Source organism: Danio rerio, chromosome 2 (assembly GCF_049306965.1).
Source record: "Danio rerio strain Tuebingen ecotype United States chromosome 2, GRCz12tu, whole genome shotgun sequence".
Taxonomy (NCBI): domain Eukaryota; kingdom Metazoa; phylum Chordata; class Actinopteri; order Cypriniformes; family Danionidae; genus Danio; species Danio rerio.
The window spans coordinates 372,355-397,500 of record NC_133177.1 but is presented as its reverse complement, the minus strand read 5'-3'; the positions used below and the strand labels follow the sequence as shown (position 1 = coordinate 397,500).

General features: G+C 39.5%; 1 protein-coding gene across 2 annotated transcripts in view; it reads right to left on the bottom strand.

The window, feature by feature from the left end:
* Positions 1 to 25,146, bottom strand: part of mov10l1 (Mov10 like RNA helicase 1) — a 27,970-nt gene extending 2,824 nt beyond the window's left edge. The window contains exons 1-20 of one of the 2 annotated variants that reach the window (XM_073921265.1): positions 24,956 to 25,146; positions 24,121 to 24,308; positions 22,803 to 22,956; positions 21,799 to 21,911; positions 21,437 to 21,624; positions 21,127 to 21,270; positions 20,677 to 20,871; positions 19,853 to 20,050; positions 19,632 to 19,746; positions 18,282 to 18,459; positions 17,560 to 17,630; positions 16,894 to 16,985; positions 16,754 to 16,812; positions 16,502 to 16,587; positions 15,659 to 15,737; positions 13,905 to 14,086; positions 13,599 to 13,745; positions 13,359 to 13,480; positions 918 to 1,017; positions 386 to 532 (exon numbers count right to left, since the gene is read on the bottom strand). In XM_073921265.1, the coding sequence (XP_073777366.1) occupies positions 386 to 532; positions 918 to 1,017; positions 13,359 to 13,480; positions 13,599 to 13,745; positions 13,905 to 14,086; positions 15,659 to 15,737; positions 16,502 to 16,587; positions 16,754 to 16,812; positions 16,894 to 16,985; positions 17,560 to 17,630; positions 18,282 to 18,459; positions 19,632 to 19,746; positions 19,853 to 20,050; positions 20,677 to 20,871; positions 21,127 to 21,270; positions 21,437 to 21,624; positions 21,799 to 21,911; positions 22,803 to 22,956; positions 24,121 to 24,308; positions 24,956 to 25,058 (2,661 nt within the window). In that variant the 5' untranslated portion in view covers positions 25,059 to 25,146. 2 annotated transcript variants of the gene reach the window in all.

Below are 25,146 nucleotides of genomic sequence, written 5' to 3'. Positions count from 1 at the left end.
TGTGTGTGTGTGTGTGTGTGTGTGAGAGATTAAAAACAAAAATAAACATGTCTTCCACTTTCCCTGTTCATGTTCAATGTGGGGTCAGTTTGACCCCAAATAACCTGAAGTAAACAGAGCCGATTCTTTACACACGACCAGATCAACTCCAGCTCTGTGTGTTTAAGATCTTTCTTATGACCCGACATGAAGAGAACACACATATATATATAATCAACATAAGGTGAACTGTCCATTGGGGTCACCCTGACAGTGTGATTATGGATTAAAGCAGCACACACACACACACACACACACGCACGCACGCACACACAGCTAATCATCTGCTCATCACAGTCGACAGGTGATGGTGAAGTAACAGTGCAGTGTAATGCTGTGTGCTGACCAGCAGGGGGTTGAATCCTCTCTCTCCGCAGGTGTACAGGGAGTTTCCCATCAGCCTCTCCAGCAGAGACACACCCAGACCAAACACTGACGCCAGCCTGGACTTCACCACCGGGCCCAGCTGCTTCGGGTCTCCGGCCAGAACAATCTGCAGCACACACACACACACACACACACACACACACACACACACACAGAAACACACACACGCGCACAGTTAAATATTACAAATATACGTAAATATTACAAAAATATGAATAAGATACGATTATAATAATAAACAACAACAGATGATGTTGAACAGATTGAGGAGTTGTTCACAGTGTTTCCTCTAATATCTGTTCTTCAGGAGAAAGTCTGATTTGTTTTATTTGGGCTAGAATAAAAGCAGTTTTAGAGTCATGTTAAGCTCAATATTATTCACCCTTCAGCAATATTAGTGTCTCCAGAACAAACCACTGTTATACAATGCCTTGCCTAATCACCCTGACCTGCCCAAGTGTGTATATATATGTGCATGTATATGTGTGTACCTGTCCGCTGGTCTCAGACAGTAAACTCAGAGGAATCAGAGTCTCGGGTTCAGTGGCCTGACCGGCTTCATCCACAAACACATGAGTGAAGTGACCAACACTGAAACACACACACACACACACACACACACACACACACACACACACACACACACACACACACACACACACACACACACACACACATACTTGTTTTTGTGCCCCATGGGGACTTGTGACTAGAAGGTTAACTATGGGGACAGCAATTTCTAAATACAATTAAGCCATAATTTTAACTCATATGTGTCCAGGGGATTTTTTTATCATAAAAACAATAATTTTTTATCAAGAATTCTGAAGTTTAAAAAAGTGAATTTTTGTCAGGTTTTTCTATTCTTGTGGGGACGTCGCTATTTTGTCTTACCACAAGGAACCACCAGGTGTCAATATGACATACCAGTATATTATCATATTTTTATAATAAGTCACTGTAAGACTACAAATTACATTTAGACAACTATTAAAGAGTTATTTATAAGGGAAAATTGTGTGCATTTATATTTTATTGAATTTTACTTTTATCTTGCGTTCTCTGTTTATTCTATGTTATATTACAATAGACCATTTCTAAGGGTGTAAACAGAAAAAAGCCTTAGCTTTTTTTAAATAAAATAAAATGTTTATCCTGCTCAGTTGTACACATATGTTGTTTTAATGTGCATTTAAATAATGTATGAGCATCTTGGCATTCTATCAAGCATTTTTTTTATTAGATATTCTGAGATACGCATAAAAATTAACGGAGACATAGCCAAATTTACGAGAATGTAAAAACTCAATACAACTCGGAAGTGTTTTAGTGTTTTAAACATTTATTTAAATGTTAATATGAAAGTTTTAGTATACTGCTCTTTAAGCAGATGCATGTTGAGTTTGCTTAAACAACATTCACATACATGTTGCCTTTAACAAAGACAAAACTGGTGAAGGCCCTTTTACATTTTTTTGCTTTAATGAAATCAAACTTGTTGCTTTCAACAATCATGAAGAAAAAACAGTGGTGAAGGCCCTTTCACCTACCTTTCACATTTTTTTAAGTAATAAATTTTCTTTCTTCCGGCAGACACGAAAAAAATAATTAGATGAAGGTCCTTACCTTTCACAATTTTTTCTTTAGGGAATCAATGCGATTTTTTACATAAAATTTCACCCCCTCCCAACTTCTATTTTGAAGTGCTGCTGGGGAACTTTCGATACAGTTCATGCACTGGGCTTTACCAGGAACCTTTCCAGACATTATGAATTCCATCATTGTCTTCTCCACGGCCTTGATCTCCTCCAAAGACCACCTTCTTCTCTCGTTTTGTGAAGATCCTGAATAAAATTTAAAACATAATTAGTGAAAAAAAGACTTAAAGACCAAATAAAACTAATTCATGGTCTTCAGTGTGTCTCATTGTTTTTAAAGTTGTATACACATTTTTGCTAAAATTTAGTTGATGGCTGACAATCTGTCATGTTTACATCACCCAGCAATAAAAGGAAAAAAATGCTTGCAATTAGTCACCATGTAAGTTTAACTATTCTCGTAAATTACAGCAAGATGTCTAAAATTTTTAGTTAATAGTTATTTGTGAGCTTCTGCATGCAGGCCACTTTTCATATGCTAACGAATATGTTATGCTATCAAAAATCAGATAATTTCAGAAACTGATTTTTATTTGTTTACATTCAAATCAGTTAAGCAGCTGCAAAGAAAACCACATTTACATACGATTCTAAGGTTTGACAGATCAAAAGCAGTAGCTAAAAAATGACTAATTATGACTTTTTTACTGTACTGTACCTGCAAATGCAGCACTTTTTTGTGATTCTGCATCAACTTTGTGAGTCAACAACATGATTTAAGGCTTTAATTAAACAGTATATGTAATATTACTGCTGCCCCTATATAAAAGTGCCCGCAGTATGAAGCAGGCAGTATTGATTGAATTCATGGATAATGACTAGAAGGAAATCCGTTTGTGACGTCTTCCTTGCATGTACATGAATAAACTTTAGAAGAAAAACAGAAAGGGCAACTTATTTCAGAAGACATTTTAAAAAACAGCTTACTCTTTGTTCTGTGCGGTTCCTGCAAGTCCTTGCTAGTCGGCTGCAGTTTTTTATGATTCTTGCCTCCTACAAACATATGAGTACAACTGAGAACATTATTCAGTAATGGCACAGAATACCTACTAAGTAAATTACCAGTAAATGTGTCACACATGTATTTAAGAAAATATTAGCAGTCGAAACAAAACATATTTTCACTTCATCCTCAGGATATAAAAATATATAATATAGAACATATAGAATAGAAAAATAATGAAAGCAAGTAAAGGGCAAATCATAAAAGCAGTGCACAGAATGAATTTTATTCACAATTATAACAACGTCAGAAGTTTTTAAAGCACCTTTTTATTTAAGGGTGCGTTCACACCTGTGAATCGATTCAGTTGTTCTGAAACAGAGATTAAAATTGTTACATTGTTGCTCTTTGCTCTTGGAGCGGTTCACTTTCACACTGCAAAGTTTCTAATCGGACCAAAAGAGCTAAAACAAGTCACGTGCGAGTAAACACTCCTCACATTGGTCAGAGTGTCAGGGTTTATTTTGCAGCGTCCCGCTCAGCTGTCAGGAGAGGTGGTGGTTTGGTGGTGATTGACAGGGTGTGCGCGACGTGTCTGAGGAGAGACGCGGTGGGGAGGGGTGAGAAGGGTGCGCAACGATGCCTATTTGAGGACTGGGAGGGAGACGCGAGATTACCCAGAGATCATCACTCGTTTGCGGGCATCCGGAGACTCGCGAAACTTCCCGACATACTCATAATTCTCTCTTCATATAGCCGTAAGCCTATTACATATCCATAAAACACTGTGATATAACCGCGCTCGGATTGGATCGCTTTCTCACTACAATCGAACCGCTCCAGGGTTCGTTTCAATCTGGTGCGCTCGGTCATCCCTCTGTTAGTGGCGAGACCACTCGATGCACGATGCCAGCAGTCGGCCAGCAAGTAAACTAATATAATGAATAAATATACATAGGCCTATGTGTATACATCACTTAATGCATTTAATAGGTTTGCATTCTGCACTGCGAGTCATTGGCCTGACAGTGGAAACGCGACATAATTTCAGCCTCACTGCTCAAGCTCTCGGACTATTGGCTCAGCCCGGCCCGATAAAAGCCCTGGCTCGCACTAGCCCAACAGTGGAAATGTATGGAGCTAGATTTGTTTCTTTATTATTCAATCAAAAATATTTAGTTTTAAAGTAAAATTAAGTATGTTGTAATTAAAGAATTAAAGATTTCAAATAAAAAACACGTTTATTTAAAAAACTTATGTCAATGATAATAAAATATTTTGGATTGCAAAAATAAACACTTGTCCTATTATGCAGTTACCACAATTTTCATTGCATACTCATTAATTTTGCTCTCTTTTCTGCTGTCTTTTATTGCACATCTAGAATCTTTGCTTGCAGGTTGAAAGATTTTGTTTGTGAGTTGAAAAGTTTTGAACCCTTGAATGCCGGGGTTAAATTTGTGTCTTTATTACTCAAACAAACATATGAAGTTTGACCAAAACTAGGTAGAATGCCATTAAAAAATTAAAGATTTAAAATAATAAAAAAACATTTATTTAAAAAAATTCACACTGCAAAAAATAAACTATTGCCATGTTATGCGGTTACCACCAGATTAATGCATTGTGTGCTCATTTATTTTGCTTTCGGTTTTGTTTTATTTTTGCGGATCTAAAATTTTTGCTTTTGAGTTGAAAAGTTTTGCGAGTTGAAAACTGCAGCTCAGTGGGCGGGATCTTCTGAAACACCTTATTCTATTAGTCATCTTGATTGAGGTCACCGGTTGGCCACGCCCATTACATTTTCGAGCGGTTGGAATGGACTGCCGTGCCTTCTGTGACAGGAGCGAGCTATGGCGAGCAGCAGGTCTTCTTCAAGGTAGGTAAACTGAAACTGTATAATAACTTGTGTATTACCATACATATTTCCCATCTAAATATGTTACGACTGCTAGTATTAAACTCTGTCTAGTCAGTAATATTTTTGAATTCTCTCGATAAACTAACATTAGCTGTCGGCCATCAGTACTGTACAGTTGTAAAGGGCAACGCAAGGCCAGTGTATTTTGGAAAATATACATTGATGTATTATTAAAGTCAGGCTTTTTGTCTGTAGATGATGGCCAGGTGTACAGTAGGTCTGCAAACAGACTGGGATACATTCTCGGCAACCATTAATCTCCAGTTAGTTTCCAGACAAAAGCTACTGTCTCTTTGAACTGGAGCATCATATTTATTCTCCACTGTTAGAAAATGTAGTAACTCAGTGTATGTATATTTCATTACAAACGTGACAAATATTTATTTAGTATATTTCGTTTCGCATATAAATGTTAGTTCATACATTAGTTAACTTGAATTAATTATGAACAGGATATCTGTTAAGCAATAATTAATCTTTGTTAATGTTAACTAAACATATTAATGCATAAGTTAAAAAATGATGGTGAACGAGTTTGTTTAGCATAAACTTTGTTAACGTTAACTTAGTGATGTTCTATTGTATCTCCTTATATTAACAGCTTGATGTAATTAGCCAATGTTTATGGACAAATACAATAATGTATTTGTTCACTGACTAGATAACATAACTAAATAAACAGCATTGATTCAGTAATACTACATTTTTGTTAACGGAAACTTATACAAATAGTAATGTTACTTAATGCAGCAAATACTGAACAACTCACATTCTTCAACAGGCATGTCATTCATGTTTGTAGACTTTTTACTAACATGATTTATCTCTAGCAAAGCATTAGTTGAGGGAATTAGGAACATTGTTGTAAAATGTGCACTACTTCAACACGCTACATTTGTAAACTGACTTACCACTAACCCAACATTATAACTGATGTGTTACTAACATCTTTGGGTTTATTACAAAGCAGTAATTAATGATTTTACTGGAGATATATATATATATATATATATATATATATATATATATATATATATATATCAGGAACAATTATGTTAGTAAAGAATTAACGTTGGAGAGGTGCACACTTCATAATAAGCTTTCTGATTTCCTTAAAAAATGCTCAGTTACTGAGTGATAAACCATGCTAGTAAAGAGTTTACAAATGTTAGTAACACAATATACAATGTTGAAGTCGTTTTGAAAAGTAACAGGGCAGTTTGCAGGTGATCTTCGCTATATAATTTGTTTAGGCATTATTGCAAATATTTGGTCTTTAAAGGAAATGGTATAAATCAGTTGTAAAGTAAAAATGTATTTATAAAACAACAATACATAGACACGAGAGATATGTGGATTATAAATATTACATTAATCAGAACAATTTTCTCATCTGTTTCTTCAATTTATCCTTACAGGTTGATCACTCAGTCTTAGCGGGCGTAAAACATCTGCTTTGACTCCTCCGATGTCCACATCTGCGCTGACTCCACAGACGTTTACATCTACACTGTCTTAAATCAACGAATCAACATCCACAATGATTCCACAGGCGTCTCCATCTGCATTGTCTACTTAGACATCAACATCTGCACTGACTGACCAGACATTTATTCACTAAACTCTTCAATCACCACCTGATGTGTGTTGAATTATTTTCTGGAATTGTGTCGGATTTGGACAATAGTAGATTTTGACTTTTTATAAGTGATTTTAAATATATTTTTTTATACATTTATTGTTTCCCTTTCTGGAATTTATTTTGCATTGAAGAAATATAAATGTTTTATTTTATTTTATTAATTCAGCTAAAATATTTCCCAGCTGTAGCTTTTAATAACAAAAATACTGTTACATAAATGGTATAATACACTTTACTGCAGTATAGTAAAGCACTATAGCATGTGTCTGTATAAATTATATTTTTATGTGGAAGATATGTGTAGAAGATACATTTATTTAGTAGTGCATTTGCCAACATATACGTATTTTTTATACGGTATACGGTTTAAGTAATAATACAGCAGTAGTAGGGATGTTAAAAAATGCCTGTCAGCTATAATTTAACATAAAATCGTGGCAGCGACCTAAATCTACCTTTTAAAAATGAGTTTACAGTCCATCTCATGATATATATATATTACGTTTTCACGCGATTGTACTGGACTCCTTTAGTGACCAGAGCGAGCAACAGGTCTTCTTCAAGGTAAGTATAATAACTTGTATATTACCATCCACATTTTCCTAAACTCTGTCTAGTCAGTGATATTGATGAATACTCTCGATTGACTAACATTAGATGAAATATGTGCAAGATATATATATATATTAGAGATATAAGATATATATATATATATATATATATATATATATATATATATATATATATATATATATATATATATATATAAAAATAAAACAATACATGTGTTCAAAAGTATGTGCACAGCTGAGACGTGCACAACTGTGTTCTCCATCGCATCTGCATCAAGATTATATTGGTGGACATACAGCTAATCTGACTAGACAGAGTTTAATACTAGCAGTCGTAACATATTTAGATGGGAAATATGTATGGTAATACACAAGTTATTATACAGTTTCAGTTAACCTACCTTAAAGAAGACCTGCTGCTCGCCATAGCTCGCTCCTGTCACAGAAGGCACGGCAGTCCATTCCAACCTCGCGAAAATGTAATGGGCGTGGCCAACCGGTGACCTCAATCAAGATGACTAATAGAATAAGGTGTTTCAGAAGATCCCGCCCACTGAGCTGCAGTTTTCAACTCGCAAAACTTTTCAACTCAAAAGCAAAAATTTTAGATTCGCAAAAAATAAAACAAAACCGAAAGCAAAATAAATGAGCACACAATGCATTAATCTGGTGGTAACCGCATAACATGGCAATAGTTTATTTTTTGCAGTGTGAATTTTTTTAAATAAATGTTTTTTTATTATTTTAAATCTTTAATTTTTTAATGGCATTCTACCTAGTTTTGGTCAAACTTCATATGTTTGTTTGAGTAATAAAGACACAAATTTAACCCCGGCATTCAAGGGTTCAAAACTTTTCAACTCACAAACAAAATCTTTCAACCTGCAAGCAAAGATTCTAGATGTGCAATAAAAGACAGCAGAAAAGAGAGCAAAATTAATGAGTATGCAATGAAAATTGTGGTAACTGCATAATAGGACAAGTGTTTATTTTTGCAATCCAAAATATTTTATTATCATTGACATAAGTTTTTTAAATAAACATGTTTTTTATTTGAAATCTTTAATTCTTTAATTACAACATACTTAATTTTACTTTAAAACTAAATATTTTTGATTGAATAATAAAAAAACAAATCTAGCTCCATAGAAATGCGGCTAATGACTTGTGATGGCTTTGGAGAGTTTAGATGTTGAAACATACAGTTCTATGAATCACTAGTGGCTGCTTACCTTTGTCTCTTCTTTAGCACAAGCTGTCACCTCATCCACTGCAAATTCTGTCACAGATGACAGGAATGTTATTCAGGTTGACAATGAACAATGCCAATATGGCTGTTCATACTAAAGTAAAACATTCCTTTCAGTAAAACTTCAATACATTTTTGGTTTGTTTCCTTGTACTAGTTACAGTTCTAAAACCCTTAAAATAAATATCACTATAGGATAACAAATCCAGAAGACTTAGCAAAAGCCTTATCAACAACACACAGAACACTTAAAAAATAATGTCTATGTTTAGTTAACCATTAAAATAATGCACGATTATGCTGGATATTTCTTTTATTTAAAGGTTGTGCTCTAACAAAGTTAAACTCAGGTTAGTCTGGCTCAAAAAGTGGAGTATGACTCATATGTAAGGATTATTTTGAGTACTAGCTAACAGGACAATTCATGATCTTAACGTTACCTGTGCATCCAGAGTATCTGTCACTTTTATCGCCCTGCAAGCACAAGTGTGATAATCAGTCAAACATCATGCTCTAACATTACCTTATACTGTCATTACAACTGCAATACTGTAGTATAATTTGACAATAATTAAATATTCAACACTGTGAAATAAGACTAGACATATTCATGACATTTGACTGAAAATTAGCATTTTTTTAATCTATAAAACTCCCTTATAAAACTAGAAATATTGTACTGAATTAATTTAAATTGTCTCTTGCATTACTGAAGAACAACATTCCTATTTTTGTGGATAAAGTAAATAGATTTTGCCTGGCCATAGGCCTGCTGCACGTGCAGGCCGCTAACGTTAACAATAACAACAATGATCAAAACATCTTGGTAAAAATATGCAGCCTGGCAAGAACATGAATTCAAACAATATTTCAAAAGTAAACGAAGATTATACGTAAATGTACGCAAATACAGTAAGTTAAACGTTTAATGTACAGTTAAATTGCAAAATCTCTTAGCAATTCCAACGTTTGGCTTAAAACGCGATCGTAAGAATCAAACTTTAACGTTACAGTTAAAGTTACCCTAACTAATATTATTGTCAGTTTGATACATTAATCTGTACTTTCTGCAAAGCAGCTTCGAGATTATGCCGATTATCAAAAGCGCTTGAGACATAAAATAACGCGATTTTTATGATATAATATAGTTGCAAACAATACATAAACATAAACATTCGAATATATTGAAGTGATCGTACAAATCATAAACTTACCTGTCCTTCAGACATGTTGACGTCTTCTCGCCTTTACTCACAGCATCCTCTCTGACCCCGTCCTGCTGTGTCGCAGGTGTGTGTGTGGGGGGGAGGGGATGGTCGCGGTGGGGACGCAAAATCTCCGGTCACGTGTAATGTCACACTCCCGCGCTGCTTTAGCGCGGGTCGCCGACTGAACCACAGTCTGGCGCATGCATATACAGCGGATGGCCTTCAGCAGCAATGCAGCACTGACAGCTCTAATGTGTCAGTCGAACTTTTACTCGAAATTATTCAGCTTATTACCCGAACATATTTGCTCTAACTAAATAAATGCATAATGGTTAAAGGGAATTTTAATAGCTTAACGAAAAAAAGTTAGGCTATAATTAAGATACAAAGAACCCCCTTATTATTAAATGCTGTATTCTGACAACATAAATAAATGGATCCCATTTAGAACTTTTAAAGAATTCACAAAAAAAAAATCTTTAACTATTACAAACACTTGTAATAAATAAAGGCATTCAATCCTGCTGTCAGGGTGTAAATAATACAACATGTGTTTTATTATGTTTCCATTCATTTATTCATGTTTAGTCCCTGATTGGGGTCGCGATAGCGGAATAAACTGCCATTATGTGTCCATTATGTTTTATTATAATACCAACATTTGGTAATTTAACATTTTGGACCACATAAATGTATTAGATGTGATGCATTGACCATGCACACCTACATACATCCATTACTTTATTATTAAAAGGGAATAAACTACTGTTTATTGCAACTTATCTGAACATCATTATCAAAACTCTTTAATATGTCCAGTCAATTTAATATGAGCATGTAATACCATCTAACTACATCTTTATGGTATTCTTTAAGGCAAACAGGCCTAAATACATGCAAGGCCCTTAAAATGGTTTGTTCATCTTCAACTACTGATACCAGCACATCACAGGCCTATCTAATAGAAAGTGTGGCAAAATGAAATGGTTTGTGGGAATATTCCTGAGCAGGTATAATAGCTTACGTGATGGTAGCTCCAGAGAGCCTCACAGCACCTACACTGCTCTTAAAGAGAGTCTAGCAGCAGAGCGAGTGAAGCAAGAGTGTGGAGGGGTTGTTGCTGGATCAGATACGTTTGTGGCCGGAAGTTAACGAATATGATTTATATTATCTATTAAATTACCCAATAAATAGTATTTCATTAATGTCTACAACCACCCTAACCGTCACAGTACTGTAAAAATATAAATTATTGTTATACAGTGTCATAAAAAATGCTTCTGCATTGATGTGTATTTGCAGTTCCAGCCGGCCTTGTATCCTATCTACACTTTACTGTGTGGAGGGAGAGAGCTGACATCTAAAGATGGCCTCATACTGTAGGTCCATGAACCTGATTCTTCCTGCTAGTTTCAAATTATTTCAACACAACACCAGAAGTAACTGAAGTTGTTTACTGTTATTAATGTGTTATTTAAATGCACAGTTTACTTAGATACTTAGAAGTGATTGAAATGAAAGGTGTAAAACAGAACAGAAAGTGATTCAGAGCTGTTGCTCTTTTTGATGTCCTGAGAAACAGTCTGTATTAATTTTGAAGCTCATTAACGGCATCCTTAAAATAAAAGCAAACTATCTCTCTTTTCACACTTAGTTGTAATGTTCTAGACAAGGTCTGAAACCATGTCAGCACTTCTGTTGCTACTGCCTTCTCTTAAGCTAGATCCACCTTTAGGATGGCATAAAAGTGTCTTCCATAATTTAATACTCCCATAATTCTTGAAAGAATATACAGAAATCCTTAACTTAGAAATAAAATGTTTTATGTATGTAAATCTACTGTACATGTAAATTCCCATAGACTATTGTGATAAAGAGACATTGTTCATTATTTCCAGGATTTATGTAACCCTTGTGAGGGTAAAAAACCATAACGATTTGGTCCCTGTAGACATTTAACATTTGGAATCACAGAAGTCAATGTGCTGCTCTGTTTATGGCAGAAGCCCATCATGTCCAGGCACCTGATGTAAGAAGTACTGGCCCTCTTGAAGCAGATGCTATATCCATTAACAGCTCTGCTAAAAGGACTAAGCTAAAACTTGTGTACTGTGATGACCGGTCCTGCACTTTGGACTTTTTGCTGCTCCTTGTGTAACGCAGACACTATAGCATGCTTGAATCAGCCATTGCCCCTATACTTGCTCATTCCCTATAGCAGCCCTGTCTTGATGCTGGAACAGGTTTTTAAACTTTATTCAGATCTATTTATTTCACATTGTTCACATGCTTAAACTTCACAAAGACAGATGTAGCCTACTGTAGCCGACCAATTCAACCTAACAGTAGGTCAAAACTTAATTTTTTGACCCATGTTTATTAGTAACATGGTTCAGCCGGGCCAGGTATATTTTGTTTATGTTCTGTGTTCTCGCATCATTCATTCTTCCAAGCTAACCTGGCTATAGGTCTCCATAAGGACACAAGTCTGTTCTCTGTGTTCTCATTTACAGTCAATAGTGATTTTCTCATTAAAGTCTGAAGGAAGAAATAAACCCTGTGTTTATTTTAATAAAATGTAGGCTAATCTAGGCAAAGCCAAACTTTAGTTTTTTAAATATAGATGCATACAGTAATACCATTGCATATGAACTGAGTATTACAATAAACCACACTAAAATATTTTAACCTTAACTGGTAATGTATTAATACAAGAGTGAAATACTGGCTATGCTCCTTTTGATTTATTTATCAATAATGGATATTTATATCCTGAACACATAATGGATATTTGGAATCTGTTGTTAGATCTACAATAAATTGCATAAAGAGCATAATTTTTTAACATATCTAATATATTCTAATCAGTTGATGCCTTGTAATGTAATGTATTAAATAGTTTTTATGCTGGTCAATCAACAGTTAATGTAATAATTGAAGACAAGTAAGGGGGCGCTATAGAGTGGAGACAAAGTGACACACTTTTCCAGAACAATGACGTGGTGGGGACTGCAATATTCTGTGTGACCCCCAGGGGCGCATAGATACACAGTCACACAGAATATTCTCTTGAAAATGATCCCCAAGAGGACATTGGAGAAAATGCATGGGGTGTGTCCTAACACTATTTGGGAGGGGCTAGTGAGGCTTTGCCCGTGGGGACCTCAATTTAGGTCCCCACGGTGACATGAGTCCCCATGAGGCTGTGTGCAGTCAGGTTTAAGTCCCCACCGGGATATAAAAACAAGAACACACACACACACACACACACACACACACACACACACACACACACACACACACACACACACACACACACACACACGCACACACGCACACACGCACACACGCACACACGCACACACGCACACATCAAGCCTCACTGCTGTCAGGAGTCATTTATAAACAAATCAACCAACCGTTTTCCTGAATGGATCATTGAATCACTGACTCAAATGATTCGTTCAGAAAAAGATTCATTCAGGAAGCAAACAGACTCTCTTTCTGTTAGTGTCTATTTCGGCCAAAACGAACTTCAGTTGAGCACAAATGAAGATATACTGGAGAAAAAGTCATAGTATTCCAGTTCCCACCATGGATATCATTGGCAACCCGTTTCCAACATTCTTCAAAACATCTTCTGCGTTCAACATGAGGACAGAAACTCAAGGTCTGGAATCCCTTCACTTGCAGAGGAGTAATTATCAGTGTGTGTGTGTGTGTGTGTGTGTGTGTGTACCGCAGGCCGATCTGGTAGAACATTCCAGCGCTGGAGCAGGTGCTGACCACAATGCGGTGAAAACTGGCGTGTCGGATGTCTTCTCCAGCTCGAGCGTACTGACGCAACTCCTCCGACATAGACTACACAACACAACACACGAGGTTTAACACATGGAAGAGGTGAATTTAACACACAGACACGTCTGCTTCACTGATGCAATTAATTGGAAATGTAAATGAAGTGTGGATGGCGCAGTACCTCCTCTGGCCTGCAGGTGGCGTTGACTCGAGCCAGACTGGCGCTGTGCAGGAAGCCGCTGTGATGCAGACGCATGCAGATCAGGTCAGCTGCGCTGTTAGAGGGAGTACACACCAGCACACGACTGCAGGAGATACGGTGATGAACCTGCACACACACACACACATACACACAGCGTCTGCAGACTGACAGTGCATCTGCAGTCCTCATCTGAGAGCAGTGTTAGAGTGAAGCATCCTCTACAGGAGTAACTGCAGTGTAAATGTGCTGTATGACTGCAGTGTGTGTGTGTGTGTGTGTAATGACCTGCAGGATGGCCTCTATGAGTGTGATGGTCTTGCCGGTGCCGGGCGGTCCAAACAGCACATACGGTGTGGGTCGACTCTCTCCGCTCAGGATGCGTCTGACGGCCTGCTTCTGCGCCGCGTTCAGATCCGGGTTGAAGAACTGACCTGGGTTCGGGATGCGCTTCTGTGTCACACTCAGATCTGAACACACACACACACACACACACACACACACACACACACACACACACACACACACACACACACTAAACTACCAGCTCAGAAGGACATGATTAACTCCCATTGGCTGAGCTGAGAGGGCTCAATGCACTGCAGCTGAAGAAAACACACGCAAGTAGAAAACCAGCAGCAAACCTCCACATGAGTGTGGCAGTGCTGCTGCTCAAGTGTTTGCTAACGCTTCATAAGCTAACAGCGGCACATCCGTCAACCCTCCCGTTTTTCTCCCATATTTTCAGTCTTTCTCTGAACAGCCGAGCCTCCCTCTACGCAACCCATACCACCGAACCACCAGGGGTCACCCCTTGCTCTAAAATGTGAGTCTTCTGTGCTTTTGCTTTGTTTAGGAATGAAAACACATCAGTAAATATTAAAAACAGTGCGATTCCATTTCCTTTAGATTACAGGTGCCGTCACCCATCCTATCCAATCCTCCAAACAGTGATATAGCGGTGCGTGACTGTCAGCTGACGCTCTCCATACTGATAAACAGACGCTGCTTCCTGGATTCTGCACACGCCATTTAAAGCAGAAAGAAAGTCTGGCTTTTGCGTGCGTGTTTAAACAGACATTCACACATTATTAATAATAACAACATATAAGGATGTCGATCTTGGTGGGGTTTTTTTCCAAACACAACTAATTTCGTCTTAAATGAGCATAAAAGGTTAGGAAAGCAGTCGAATGCTTTCATTATAACGTTAGATGTGTGCATTTTTAAAGTGACACCTCTTATTTAATGTGAAAAAAAAAATCTCATTAAATGCGAGATTCATTCGTTGCTCTTTAATCAGAATGTGTGAGTTATACAGTGGAGAAACGGCTAATGAGATTTGATAGCTTGATTCTGTCATTATAATAGCTATTGATTAAATAAGCTGAACTGTTCGCTGATGTATATATTTATGTTTCTTTTGTTAACAATAATTTTAAAACATATTACTGAATATTTAACTGTTTATTTACAATGAAACAGCTAAAAATGAACATATTTAGTAATTTGGGGATTTTTTTAAGGGGGGAGGGGGGTGTAGGGGGAATCCCTTATTATTGTGCGCATATCCCTTATTTTCACATCCCAATGTTGACAGGTATGAACAGCGGAGACGCATCTTACAACACATGACAAATTATACACAAGCTGACACTACTGGCCTGCAAACAAAACACAGACGTGTGGAGATGATACACATCTCCGTTACATTTCAGTTTGGCCAATATCTTTGAGGGGGACTTTTATTTTGATGGCACTGAGAACAGCACATCTCTCTCTCTCTCTCTCTCTCTCTCTCTCTCTACAGCAGTTGATAGTCACTGTGTTTAATGCAGGTGTTTGATTACACATGATTGACCATCCTGCTTTCCAAGATATCGCCATCGGCCTTCAGAAAACCCCTAAGCAGGTCAACGATCAACATGACCGGTTTTGAAAATGTTAGAATTTCCCAATCAGAGGTTCTTATTTATAATTAACACCAGAGGCTGAACTTAATCATGACAATAACATACTTCACTCGTCATTTTCAGGATTACCTGTTTTGGTTTGTGTGGCCACAGACACCATCTCTGCAGTCAGCGCTGAGCCCGTCACTGTCTGAGTCTGCTCACCATCCTGAACACACACACACACACACACACACACACACACAAAAGATAATCATATATATATATATATGTGTGTGTTGCCATACAGTGCTCAGCATAATAGTGCAGCCCATTTTGAAGATGAATGTTCCTCCATTACTCAGTGAGTTCAGTCGGTGTATTTTGGTGCATTTAAACAGAACAGATTTATTAAACAAATATATTTATTAAAATAATATTTCAGTCACCAAACATAGAGAAATTGAAAGATAATACAATTAAATTCAAGCAGAATAAATTACAACCTACAAAATTCACTAAATCCTTCATGTTTTTGCTTCTCCTTATTTTTCCTCTTTATTAAATGTGTATTTAATATTTTTCTATGACATATAAATTTATCTGTGCTAGTTTTTGGACTGTTATTGTAAGTTATTTTGTTAGATCAGCTCCAGATTCAGCTTTAGCACTGACTAATCTAATGTATATGCACTAATATAATATTGTAGAGCTTCCTACTAAACATGAATTAACACACACACCTTAAATGAGTGCAGCCTCTTTTAAAAGAACAGTTGTCTCCATTTCTCAGCACACACACACACACACACACGCACACACACACACACACACACACACAACAGCGAGTCTTTTAGGAAGATTAGCTGTGTGTTTGGTTTAAGACTGCAAACCTTTTTACAAATCAACAGTCACACTCTAACCTCTGTGTGTGTGTGTGTGTGTGTGTGTGTGTGTGTGTGTGTGTGTGTGTGTGTGTGTGTGTGTGTTCACCTTCAGCTCCTCGTCCTGCTCCTCTTGCGGACCCCACTCTCCACTCCACTGAGGCGCCTGCAGCTGGAGCATGCTGGGAAATAAAACTCAACAAGAGAACACACACACACACTCTCAACTACTGCTACACAACACAACACTAGAGCACAGCCACAAACACACTCAGTTTGACAAAGCACCTGCAGAAACACACCCTGTCCCCTCTCTCTCTGATGACAGACACCACACAACATGCACACTACAGTGCCTTACTGTTCTCTCCAAAGTGTTTGCTTTGCTCCAGAGCGCAGTGGCATCTCCTCATGGTCAGCCTGCGCACAGAGGGACAGCAGCGATGTTAATCTCATTATTAGAGTGATGATGATTATGATGATGATGAAGGAGAGCAGCACCTGTTGAAGCTGAACTCCACATCCAGAGGCTCTCCCAGATAACTGCTCTGAAACTCTGCATTCACACGCAAACTCACATCCTCATCCGAGATCTGCACACACACACACACACACACACACACACACAACGGACAGCTGTCAATCAAGCACAGATCATTATTGACAGCTATCAACACACAGATCATGATTGACCGATATCAACACACACACACACACACACACACACACACACACATCCTGCCTGCCAGTCGGCAATCAACAAACAGAACATGACTGACAGCTGTCAATCAAACATGCGCACACACAAAGATTCAGTTCAGTTCCTCTGAACATAATCAATATTTCAACTGGCATTCATATGCAGGTTAATCTCTGTATTCCTCAACAAAGACAAGCAAATGTTCACTATAGTGATGATGAGTGATCTTATTTAGTTAATTCTCCACACAATAAACCGATTATTACACGCCATGACTGACAGCTGTCAATCACAGGTCATGAGGAACAAAACAAAAAGCGCCAGTGAGCAGTGAGTGCTGGATGTGTTTCGGCTGTATATTCCAGCATACGCAAGCACAAAATCAGCTCAACACTACAGCAGTAGAAAACAAACACACAACTGCCTTCCTAAAGTAAAAGACTGAAGCAGCAGCGAGCAGCCTGTACCTCTGTGACGTACGCGATATACTCAATCACCACTCCTCCACTGCACGGCTTCTTCAGGACCACTTTATCACCTACAGCCGGAGGAAAACAAGCCAGAAACACACTCAGCCTTGATGAAGAGGTTTATTGTGCATGATTCTTAAATTATTATACATTATATCATCTAAAACAGTAGATTATTGAGGATGATTGTTAAAATGACCAATCTGAACTCAACAAAGAGGTTTGAGTTTGCACACCAATGCACAAACACCAGGCATGGATGAACGAGTACACAAGTTAAAGCATCAATCAGATTTAAAGCGACAGCGCATTATATTGAGCCACAGACTCAACAAGGGGATTTTGTTAGAAAGAGAGCATGCCAAAACCACCTAAACACTTCTGATGTGCAACGGTGTAACTTTGACTCATGACTTACTCATTACAGACTAATTATTAGCCACCCTGTATCAGAAAGAGAAGATCAACACATTTCTAAACATAGTCTGTTCTGGAGACAATCCAACACTAATATTGCTGAAGGAGCTAATAATATTGCCCTTAAAATGGCTTTAAAACTGCTTTTATTCTAGCCCAAATAAAACAAATCAGACTTTCTCCATGAGAACTAATATTAGAGGAAACACTGTGCACAACTCCTCAATCTGTTTAACACCATTTGTGGAATATTTGATCAAAAATATATGTATTTTTTTATTTTACTAAGTGAATCTGCTGACCGATGAAGAGGCTGGGCCGTCCCTCTGCCAGTCCCGGCACCTCCAGGTGTAAGTACACCGCTCCTCTCCTGAGGATGGCGCCGGTGAGGCTGAACTCCCGGATCTCCCTCTCGGCCTGCAGCTCCTCCAGCCACAGCAGAGCAGAGAAACGCGGCAGCATCGTCCGCAAACTCAACGCCTGCGCAAACACACCACAATCAACACACAGTGGTGCTTTCATGCGACATCACAGCATTATGGGAGCGCCCCCTGGTGGACAAAACAGCATCGCCCGCTGACTACAAACTCACATGCTGGGTGATTTCCAATTATTTTAGCCCAAAAAAACCTGGATAATTGTGCAATAATAAGATCTACTAACAACAACAAGCTAAATAATCTGCTAATGGGAGAGGAAACATCATCTTGTTTTCATTTTGACATAAGATCATGCGAAAACAAGATCCATTTCCTCTCCCATTGTCAGATTATTTGGCTTGTTTTAAGGAGAAACTCGCTTCATTTAGACTCATTATTTCTGAAAACAGCACTATATTTTGTACTCAAGCAGAAAAAGCTACTTGATTTAAGAGTTTGTAGATATTTGGACTAGAAACAGGACAGAAACTCCATGTTTTGAAACACCCAGAGGAGGTTTACCTGCGTCTTTTGTTAGATTTGCTGTTCATGTTTGTAATGAGGCAACAAACACATGTAGAATAAGCTGAACATTAGTGTTTATGCACAGTGTCGTATCTCTCAGCTCTTACGGTCATTTTCCTGGAGCAAAAACATGCTAAAAAAAGTCAAATACTATTGTGTTTCCGCAAAGGTCGATATTAATTCAAGCCTGTGTTTTCATATTCATTAAAGCTTCAAAATTCCTATATACCTGGGAATTTACTCTTCAGAAACACCAAAATTAATGCATACCTTCTTAACACACTACTAACAACAAGCCAAAAGGCAATAACAAAGAAACGGCTCAAGCAAGATCCTCCATCTGTAGGCGAATGGTATGATATTGTAAAAGAGCTGCATGACATGGAAGTACTGACACTTTCCTTGAGACAACAGGTCTATACAATTTCTGCACACTGGGGTAAATGGTTGAGAAGAAATGCATTGTTCTGATTTTATTGTGGTGATTTTATTTATACACATGTGTAGCCTGTTGATGTGTAACTAAATTTTATATGGCAACATTTGATCAACAATTAATACGAATGTAAATAAGATTGTATTCGGTGACCTTTGACACTTGTATTGGAAGTCTCTTCTGTTCCTTTAAAAATGTTATTTTTTATTGTTGTTGTTTTGTTCTGAACTGTTTTGAAAAAATAAATAAATAAAGTAATTTTAGGGTTTGACCTCGGCCAGAGCAGGCTGGACCACCAGCACATCCTTCTGGGCCTCCACACACTCCCGGAGCGCCTGCGGGACGCCGTAGTTCCCCAGGAAGTTTGGAAGATGCCGCCTCGTGAGTCTGTCAGAAATAAAACAAACCAACAGTCCTGTCGACTTCAGAGAGAAACTCCTGACTTTAAAACCTGCTCATGACTCTTGCAGACAGCAGCACTAATAAATCAGACCTGAGCGGCGTGGGCGGCGCCGAGACCGTGAGCACCTGCAGGGGCTGCGGCAGCTGCGCGGGAGCGGACGGAGAGCAGTAGGGCATGCTGGGATTGAGCAGCTGCTCCTCCACACTGCTGACAGACAGCTCCAGACGCCGCCCGATGGTGAAGGAGGAGAAGTGCAGGAGCAGCAGCTCAGAGGAGCGGCCCAGAGTCCTACACACACACACACACACACACACACAAGCAAATATTTAAATCATGCAACGAATTTAAAACATCCAGAAGTGCAAGCCGGACCGTTAAACTAGTCAAACAATAGTCTGGTCTGCATTGTGCAATAAAAATATCCCAAATAAATAAATAACAGCAGTCAGCAGGCGAGAAAAGGAGGATTTCAGTCATTTTATGGCATTATTTTAGTTAGTTTTACTTTAACAAAATCATTTGTGGTAATTATGCAATAAAATAAAGACAACTTTTAATTACAGTGCAAAAATACTAGTAAAAAATAAGTTTTCTTTGATTAATTGTTTTCCTGCAACTGTAAAATAACGCAGATAACAGTTGAATCAGAATAAACGCAACATAATGTACTTTAAATGTGTGATATGACTGAAGATGTGTTTATTAAAAAAGATGCAAGTATATAAACCATACTCTTTCTGATTTAGACTAATATAACAGCACACTTCCTCTGTGAGGCTGCTTTGGAAAGTGCAATATAAATAAAGATGAACTTAAGCATTATTAAGTCTTATTAAGTCAGGCTTTTATTTTGAAGACCGCAGGAAGTCTCTAAAGCGCTTCCTCTGAGCGAGTAAAGTCGTGCAGACGCTCACTTTGCAGTGCAGCAGACGCACACACACATCTTCTGTCCAGGGTGGATGTCCAGCGGCTCCTCCAGCATCCGCACAGGTGGAGCTTCAGTTCCTCCATCCTCACACCTGCTGACGGAGCGGACGCTGAACTGCTGAGCCGAGTCCCAACCTGCACACACACACCGCTGCAGCTGCTGACGCTCCGAGCCACAGTTCCTGTTGCACGAGAACACACACACACATAAGCATATGCAAGCACACACACACATGGGAAAAACGCACTCATAGAGGCATGCACACATCTACACACATGCACCAAAATGCAGACAACCATGCACACACACAAATGCATGCACACACACACGCACACACAAACAAGAAATGTGTGTGTCATAGATCTGCTGGTTTCAGACTGCTGAATGAATATCCTCCTGCACACACCGCTGGCCGTGGTTGTGTGTGTGTACTCACTGCACCCAGATGAGCAGCTCACTGCAGTCTCCCATTAGCAGACACACACTCTGGTTCTGCTGGCTGACCTGCAGGCCTCCTTTCTCCTGCAGCAAAGCCTGAAGATCAGCGTCTGGCTCCTTCTGCTCTGAACACTGAGCACTGCTGGACACACACACACACACACACACACACACACACACACACACACACACACACACACACACACACACACACACATATATACATATATATACACATACAACATATGTTGATGCGTGCGTGTGTGTGTGTGTGTGTGTGTGTGTGTGTGTGTGTGTGTGTGTGTGACCTGCGCTGCAGCGGCGTCATACACAGCGCTCTCCAGCTGTACAGAGACTGACTGCTCTCCAGGACCACCAGATTGACCAGATCTCCTCGAGTCGGCCTGAAGCCCGGCGGGACGATCAGAGAGTCCAGATTGAAGAACACGCTGTCCTCCACCACACCAGTTTTACTCAGCACACACGTCACGCTCACCTGACACACACACACACACACACACACACAACAGGACAAGTTTAACTAGAACAACTTTAATCCTGTCAACTGCACACACTGCACATTAGAGCTGCGCAATATATGGTTTAAGCATTGATAGAACAGTGTGTGTGTGTGTGTGTGTGTGTGTGTGTGTGTGTGTGTTTGACTGACCCCGTCCATGCGGCGATAGCGGAGAGGAGAAACCGCCTTCGCTTCACTGCTCCACTCCACCGGACACACCACATAATGAGCTGTGACCCAGTCACCCTTCATCGGCTCGAACCCTGACACACACACACACACACACACACACACACACACACACACACACACACACACACACACACACACACACATTAAGACTCAGTGAGGTATGGGCACTTACTATGCAAAACTCACTGTTATGCAGGGTTTAACCCCAGTATAGTGTGTGTGTGTGTGTGTGTGTGTGTGTGTGTGTGTGTGTGTGTGTGTATCTCCAGCAGTCTCCAATGATCATCAGTACTGAGTTGTGTTTGTTCTAATCAGGCGTGATGAAATCAGTCTGCAGAAACACTTTGATTGACATTGTCCTTTTGTACGTGTCATCAGAGGGGGAAAGCCCCGCCCACTAGTGCCCATCTCTCCATCTCATTAGCATAAACAGCAGCCCTGAGTGAGAAGCAGCCGTCTGTCCATTAGCCATTAGAGTTTTGAATCTGCATCTATGGTGACCATCAGGCATCTGTAGCTCCGCCCTCTTCTGAAAAGAGCTCATTTGCATTTAAAGCGACAGTCACCAAAATGCCACAATTAGGATCAAAGCCTGAAAGGGTCAGCTTCAGAGAGCTGGAGAACATTATCGGTGCACTAAATATTCTATTCGCTTTTTACAGCCTTCTAACTCCGACTTGTTCGTAGTGTGATCGTGTTTGTGCCGGTTCTAGATGGTTTGGAAGGAACTCAACACTTTGATGATATTTTGGCAAATTAAACAAAACTACTTTCATAAATAACGATTTGTTCGCCAGAGGCTGTAAAATGACCCAAACTTCTGATCACTAATTCATCTTGCCAGCATCTGGGCATGCAATCAAGGCTCGACTAATTAGAGAACAGTATGCAATACTCCTAATGGACCAATCAGAGATCAATTAGAGAACCACGCCTCCATTTTCAATAACGTTTCACCAAACCTTCACACAGAGCCGATCGAGGGAAGTACGTTGTCTGGTTTATATATCCACCATCTTGATCACATGACGTCACTGTTCCAATCAGAGTGCGCAGTTTGTCCTGATTGTCGGACTCTGATTGGCTGCTCTCCCACGAGTCCTTGTCCCGCTCCACCTGCAAGCAGACAAACAAAACAATGTTGACAACTTAGCAATTCTGTTACCCTAGCAACAACTGATATTGTTAGAATTGTAATATTTAATTATAAGCTGCGTTCGAAATCACATACTTGCATACTATATAGTACGCTAAAATCAGAATGCGAGTTGAGCTCATAGAATTCGATAAACAGCTTGCGAGAGGTACCTGGATGATCTACTACTTTCGTCAAGATTCTGAAGTGCGCATCAAATGGATGCTTCGCTATCCCATGATGCACCGCGAGAAAATTCCTGAATTGAATTGACTTCCTGAGGTGACACAAATGCCGCAGGTAGGTCATGTGACCATGACAAAATGGCAGATGTATGGAGTTCCCTCCATACTGTATAGAACGCATTCGTCTAACAGCCGATTAGTACGTTTAAATTCAAATGCAGTACATACTGAGTAATACGGTTGTTGCTAGAAAGGATAAGGTTGCGGTCGGAAGTTAACGAGAATTATTTATTAAATTTCTCATTTATTGTATATTATTAACGTCTAGTCCCACCCCAACCCTAAACCTAACCATCACAGTAACGTAAAAACAGTAGTTGTACCGAGTATTTTTAATGTTATCAATTAAATACCCAATAAATTGTATTTTTTAACGTCTACTCCACCCCGACCCTAAACCCATCCGTCACAGTACTGTAAACATATTAACTATTGTTATACAGCGTCATAAAAAATGCGGCTATATTGATGTGCATATCGCAGTTCCGGCCGGCCACGTATCCCATCTATACTTTACAGAGTAGTAGCCGATTTCAGTCGCAGCTATATTGTGATATTCAGGACTTGTGAAGTCATACAGCTCCAGATAACTAAAAACAGCGACCGCTAGTCTCTCCTCCATCTTTAAAAGTCTCTATAGTCGTCATGACAACACAAACACTGCGGAAACCCCGCCTCTGCTTTCATTTGATTGGAGAATGAAGACGATGAGACTGACACGAAATTCCTACTGAAGGCGAACAGAGCGCAACGGCAAAAACAGAAGAGGCAGCAGGCGGTTAACACGCAAGGCGCGCAGGCAGAAATTTGAATTATCAGTCATGGAGTGCTGTGTAACGTGTGTGTGTGTGTGTGTGTGTGTGTGTGTGTGTGTGTGTGCGTGTGTGTGTGTGTGTTCACCCGTATGGCTCTCCATTGTCCATGTTCCCCGTCCCGCACCGCCAGCGCCTGCACCGTGTCTCCCACCGCCAGCGCTGCTCCTCCTAACACTGCAGTCGGACTGAAGAACACCGAGTGATCGATCAGACCATAATCCACACACAGGTGAGTCACTACACCTGTGCGCACCTGCCGAATCTGGGCCACACCTGCAATACACACCGCACAGAGAGACACAAACACACAAACAAAAACAAACACAACAGACACACACACACACACCACAGACAGACACACACACACACAAACATACAGAGACAAAGAAACACACATATCATTTCACATCACAGACAGACACACACATACAAAACACACATACACAAACAAACACCACAGACACACAGACAAACAAACACACAAACAAATCCACACACCCACAGACAGACACACACATACATACACAAACAACACAGGTGCCAGCAAAAAACAGACACACACACACACACCATAGACAGACATACACAAACACAGACAGACAGAAACACACACACACACACACACACACACACACACACACACACACACACACACACACATACATACACATACACACACACACTTGCATACATACATACATACATACATAAACACAAAACGTAGACACACACACAAACAAAAACACACAAACAAACAAAATAACACACACCCACAAATAAAAACACACAAAAAACACACAAACAAACAAACACACACACAAAGAAGAAAGAAAGAAAGAAACAAACAAACACTCTGTCAGCTCAGACTCTCCAGACCCCCGTCTCTCCCTGCTCCCCTCAGGCGGGCTCGGCGCACTGACCGTCGGGCATCAGATCCTCCCGCAGCCGCTGCTCCTCCTCCTGCGCGCGGCGCCACAGCGGCCACAGCAGCCGCGACATTAAACACTGCACCACACTCACCATCCTCACACACTGATGAAGATGAAGATGCTCAAAGCTCCTGAAGAAGAACACAAACCTGTCCTAAGCCGTGCGCGCGCAGAAAAACACC